At 42.1% G+C, this 6000-nt stretch overlaps 1 protein-coding gene across 3 annotated transcripts in view; it reads right to left on the bottom strand.

Moving 5' to 3' along the window:
- Positions 1-246: 246 nt before the first annotated feature.
- STOML3 (stomatin like 3) overlaps positions 247-6000 on the bottom strand; it is a 56696-nt gene continuing 50942 nt past the window's right edge. For all 3 annotated transcript variants that reach the window (XM_088460189.1, XM_088460190.1, XM_088460191.1), the window contains 2 exons: positions 1799-1933; positions 247-1323 (listed from right to left, as the gene is read on the bottom strand). In XM_088460189.1, coding sequence (XP_088316315.1) covers positions 1135-1323; positions 1799-1933 — 324 coding nt within the window. In that variant the 3' untranslated portion in view covers positions 247-1134. The remainder of the gene's footprint in view (positions 1324-1798; positions 1934-6000) is intronic.

Here is a 6000-nt window from a genome sequence, read left to right as displayed (position 1 = left end):
TGTGGATAACGTTTGTGATGTTGCTATACAGTCGGTTGATTTTCAGGAGTGTTTGTGTTGTCATCATGAGGTGGTATGTGATGAGAAAGTATGGGAATTATCAGAAGTGTCTGGAGACTGTAAATGTGTTTTATGATGAAACGCTCCAGAAGTGACATCATTGACACTAGTGGGAGGGGTCAGAATTCACACCAACTGTCATTACATATCAACGTGATCACTTCATTTTTATTAACTGTCAATTTTATTTTATTTTTTATAATATCAGAATTTTCAGAACAATGAAAACAATATTTATTTTATAGAAACAGTAAAAGCATAGCACTAAAGACAGTACTCCTATATAACACTATAATATTGAAAAGTCTATACACCAGGGGCAATTAATTATTCTAAAGCAGTGTTAAATTAGGTTTTTGTTGGATAATTTACTAAAAAGGTGTAAAAGTATGAATACGCAGTAACCCCTAGATACCAATTAACAATTGAATTTAACTAATCTATGGCAATTACGCCTATAAATTAATAATCCCTCTACACCTAGTACTATTTTAAAACAAACACCCACTCCCCCATGCTAGCAAAACTGAACGGGGCCATTCCAGGGACACATCCAAGTTGGGAAGCTAACTATGCCAGGATTCCAATAGCAGCTTCTTCCCTGCAAATGAAAGATGGCGCAGGACAAAGAGTGCTTTATCATCTCCAATAAACACCTGCGTTAGAAAATACAGCACTGTCTGCATATGAATGAGCAACACTGGAATGCCAGCAAATGTACGTTCTCTCGACTTGTTCGGTTCTCGCGGTTCTGCAAGTTAGAGAGATGAGGGATGATTGTTGACAAGTACAAAAGTGGAACGGAGGCATGTTCCAATGTGTGTGCATTAGCAGACATAGGCACAGTTGTACTAAAATAAATCTGTTACATCACTGCATTTCTTATGGTTCATAAATGCTACAGTGTATACATTAGTATTTGAATTTATGGACATAAATACCTATGTTTTATATCAACAGTTCTGTATCTTATCATTAAGTTATAAATTACCGGAAGTTATATATGGAATAAGTTTTCTATATACAATGTATGTAATAAAATTCAATCCTCAAAGGGTTCTAGAACCTATATGATCACTTTTTAATGACGCCTTGCAGGAGGTCAATGGGGAGCGGGAAGATAATTGTGGAATTGTTCTCTGCTGCAATTGTATTCAGTGTTTGCAGGTAGCGCAGCTGTAGAGCAGCGGGTGATTCACATAGAACCATTGACGCTTCTTTCAGAGCCCGAGAAGCATTCATCTCACCTTCTGCCGATACGATCTATAATAGTAAACGCACATGCATTATTACTATCTCATAACAGCATTAGGGGTCTATTTACTAAGCCTTGGATGGAGATAAAGTGAACTGAGATAAACTCCCTGCCAATCAGCTCCTAACTGCCATGTCACAGGCTGTGTTTGAAAAATCACAGTTAGGAGCTGATTGGCTGGGACTTTATCTCCGTTTACTTTATCTCCAATCCAAGGCTTAGTAAATAGACCCTTTAATCACTCTAGACTTGTACATCTGTACAAAAGTCTACTTGTAATAGAAAAAAAAAAATGTTCTCAGAATCTGAATCTGACCAGATCAGTAGAACCGGGGGCATCAAACCATTACTCTGTTCACTGAGCAGTTTGAAATGTTTAGATACCTATGGCTGCCAATGTACGGGATGTGGAAGAAACATGGGTTCTTTTGATATATAATTTACAGCTTGCATACAATAGGAAGAACCTGGTTATATAATCACCTTAGCTCTGGCCTCTCGTACAGCTTCTGCCTCAGCGGCCATAGCTCTCTGCATCTGGACAGGAAGCCGCACGTCTCTCATCTCCACGCGTTCCACCTTCACTCCCCATTGGTGAGTAGCGTTATCCAGTATTGACTATAACACATAAATGCAGCACTTATTATTAGTTCACCCAACCTGTGTTCAGCAATCACAATAATAGATCAATGCAATAAGTACAATACATACTGTATATTAATAGGTACAAATCATCTATTCTCTCAAGAGAGATATACAGTAGGTATATTAATTTCTAATATTTCCAATGCTCCAACATGACCTAACATAGGCCCTGATTCAGAGCCGCTCGTTACCAGCAGTACGCTCGTTGCGTTCCGATGTTAACTACCCGCGCATGCGTCGGTGTTACACTGCGCATGTGCGTACGGCAGATTGCGAGCTTATTTTGTCTCGTTCGTCAAATAGCGTACAGGAAGTGACATGTCAAATGTGATTGACAGAACAGGGCGTTTTTGGGTGTTGACGGGGGAGGAGATGGAAAAACGCAGGCGTGGCGAGGCGTTTTTTGGGCGTACATACATTAACAAATGCGAACGTCAAATGTGTTCGTACCAACTCATACGTCACTGGATGATCCTCTTTCCCTTCAAAATGCTCGCACAGCTTAGGGGCTGGATAACTCGACCACAGTGGCGATGGCCTTCTCCTCCGTCCCGGTACTCCACGATGTAGCATCGATTAATCACGGCTTGTCAGAAAATCAATTAGTGTTTGATTGAAACCCGGCTTGGTATGTGTTTGGAAAGCAGTTTTTTTGGATAGCACAAAACCGAACGCAGGTGGAAATCATAGCTGCTAATGTCTGGATTACACAATCAATTAGCGTACATTTGTGGGGGTGTATTTTGGCCGCAATGTGTTGTTTTTGGACTATTGTAACAATAATGTCATCATGTTTAGGTTTGGTGCCTCATTTTGTGTTTGCAAGGTGATTTTTCCTCCTTAGGTAATGTTTTAAACGTTCCTTAACGAGCCCTTTTTTTCCAATGTGTAATTTTTTAGGTTGAACGTTGTTGGCTTGTGGGCCCGGATTAAATGTAACCCATTTTTACAATAATGTCAGAATACAAAGTCGTACATTTGTTGTAAATTTATTGGTATCCCCCCCCCCAAAAAATGCACATATTTAACCAAAACATTTTTGGCAGTGTTCATTCCACAATATTTATTAATTGTGCAAACAATACATTTTTGGTAAACGTAAATGCAAAAATTAAAAACAATTCACAAGAAAGGAGAGGGAAGTTTTGGCCAGAAAGGAATATGAGGCAAGCACAGAAGGAGTGTGGGAAAAGTAGCCAATGCTGTCACCGTTTTTCGGCCGTTTGGCTGGGGGAGGGAGGGCGCCAGACCGGGTCCGGGATGTCATCGGGCTGGCCTGTCCAGAGGCAGATGTTGTGGCCTCTGGACTAGGCACAGGGCTAGGCACATTTAGAGGATTGGCTGATGTTGTGCCAGAGGTGGAGGATCCTGATGTTCCGGCAGGAAGGGAGGTCGGCTCCACCATGTGCTGGCGAACGAGCTGCTCCAGGGCATTGGCGATGCGGATGTTGGCCCTGGTATTTTCCGCCAGGGCCTGACCAATGGTCACGTTGGCCGCAGCATTTTGCTCCAGGGCCTCAGCCACCTGTACCAGACTGGCGTCCATCCTCTGCAGAATCTCCATATGGAAATCCGATTTAAAATTGAGTTCTGTGAGGAGGGACACTGCCTGCGAGGGGGATTGCCCTGGACTGGCTTCTGCAGGGTCCTCAGCCGGATGTACTGGTTCATCCCCTGCAGAGCCTGCCGAAATTCTGCGGCCAAGGCTCCCCTCTGGAGCAGACTCATCCGCCTGTGTCTCTGTTGGAAAAATGATAAAAGAGTCACATTAGAATCTACATATTGGCACAATAACATTTCAGAGTTGGTGACATCACAATATTTATCTGGGACAACATGAGGAGCCGCAAAGTCTGGCATGTCCGTATCCATGTTGGACACGCCAAACACCTCCACAGCCTGCACACACCCCTGTGCCAGCTCTTCTAAATCAGTCAACTCCAATGACACAGGGGTGGGACCTCCACCTGTCCCCCTTGCATGCCTAGCCCTGTCAGAATTTTGTTTTTGTCTCGTGACGTATTTATACATGCGTCCTTATTTTGCGGCCGCATCATTGATTGTGCGTTCCTATGATCCCTCCTTAATTTGTGCGGGAAACGAAACACTATTTATGGCTTGGGGCGTCTCGATTCGAGGTGGCATTTTTTGAATGTTGGAGGTTACGTTGGTTGGAGTTGATTGTTGGCTGGTGTAGGAGTTTGCGTTTTTGGAAGTAGTTTGTTTTGATATATTCGTTTTTTGATTTCAGTTCGTTTTTTTTCGTTTTGAATTTTTTTGGTCGTTTCCAGTTTTTGTAAGTTTGGGGAAGTCTAACTTTGGGTCAATTTGTCTCTCATTCTGGTTAAGAATTTTCTAATATTTTTTTCCCGTCATTTCATCTCTCTTAGGTTTTATTTTGGCTCTGCCCCAAAGACCTTTTGATCTGGATTCTTATATATTATCTCTTGGTAAGTTCATTTGTTAAACTGTTTTGGAAATGTTCTTGTTTGTCTTTACGCAACTTTGGTTGGCCTTACACATGTAACCTTTGATTTTCCAAATCCGAAATCTGTCTGTTTGTTTTTTTTTATTTACGCTGCGTTTTTGTAACTTGTATTTGTGAACTAATTAGCGCATTTTTACTACTTACTATTGTGACTTGTATTTGCAAACTAATTAGCGCATTTTTACTACTTACTATTGTGACTTGTATTTGCGAACTAATTAGCGCATTTTTACTACTTACTATTGTGACTTGTATTTGCAAACTAATTAGCGCATTTTTACTACTTACTATTGTGACTTGTATTTGCGAACTAATTAGCGCTTTGTGAAATGCTTATTCATCCCTTAAAATTGTTTGTGTTTTCTCGGTAGCATTTGTTGCTTACATTTGGCCTCAATTTGACGTAGTGTGCGCAACGTCGTTTTGCTCTTTGCCCAAATGTGTGTGTGTCCCCTTTTATGTTTTGTCTTGCTTAAATTTTTGAAACAGAAATGGGCAGCATAAAATGATGTATATTTATGTTGTGATTATTTCCAGTTTCAACATATCATGACAATACCCCAGCATGTAAGCATCAATGGATGGTATCTTCAAGCTAAGTAAAAATTTAAATTTTTGGGGGGGGTAAAAAGCCTGACATTCAAATCTTGCCATTTCAGGTTGATCTGGGTCGGATTGTTCTGGCCCTTCTCCCGGAAGCCGACCAACCTCAATCTCGTCCCAGGCGTAGGCATCGTAGGCGTGCAAGGCCCCAGATATTTCGAACACGTGTCACCCTTTTTGGAATGCCCGATGATGAGGTTTTAAGACGCTACCGTCTTCCTCCAAAAATCATCATAGACACGCTCTCATTAATAGAGAGTGATCTTGAGCGGCAAATTGACAGTCCTACAGCAATACCACCACTTACGCAATTTATGGCGGTGTTAAATTTCTGTTCCTCAGGATCGTTCCAAACAACGGTGGGAATAGTGGCGGGCATATCACAATCCTCCTTTTCCCGGATCCTGAGGGCAGTGATGGAGGCACTTTTCAAGCACCTCCATCATTTTATTCAAATGCCTTTGGATATGGGTGCCCTTAGTGTGGCCAAGGCCAATTTTTACCAAATAGCTGGCTTCCCACACATCATAGGGGTTGTGGATGGTACTCACATACCACTTCAGCCTCCAGCACGGCTGGAGGCAATATTTAGAAACCGGAAACACTATCACTCCCTCAATGTAATGGTGGTATGTGATGCCTCCCTCCAGATCCTGTCCCTGAATGCAAAATTACCAGGAAGTGCACACGACTCCTTCGTCATCCGGCAATCAGGGATATGGCACAAATTAACCAACCTACAAGCTGGTGATGCGTGGCTTCTGGGTAAGTGGAGACCTTTAGTACATAACAATGTTAAGCTTCATATAGAGTGAGCCTGATGTTGACTATTCTTTTTCACAGGAGACAGTGGCTACCCTTGCACGCCCTGGCTGCTCACTCCTTATTTGGCTCCCACACCAGGGCCACAAAGTGAGTATAATTCCACACTTACAGCCACCAGGCAAGT

The sequence above is a fragment of the Taudactylus pleione genome, unplaced genomic scaffold (genome assembly GCF_031769625.1).
Source record: "Taudactylus pleione unplaced genomic scaffold, aTauple2 ptg000043l, whole genome shotgun sequence".
In the NCBI taxonomy this organism is placed as follows: domain Eukaryota; kingdom Metazoa; phylum Chordata; class Amphibia; order Anura; family Myobatrachidae; genus Taudactylus; species Taudactylus pleione.
The sequence above is the reverse complement of the archived record's forward strand: the minus strand, read 5'-3'. Positions and strand labels throughout refer to the sequence as shown.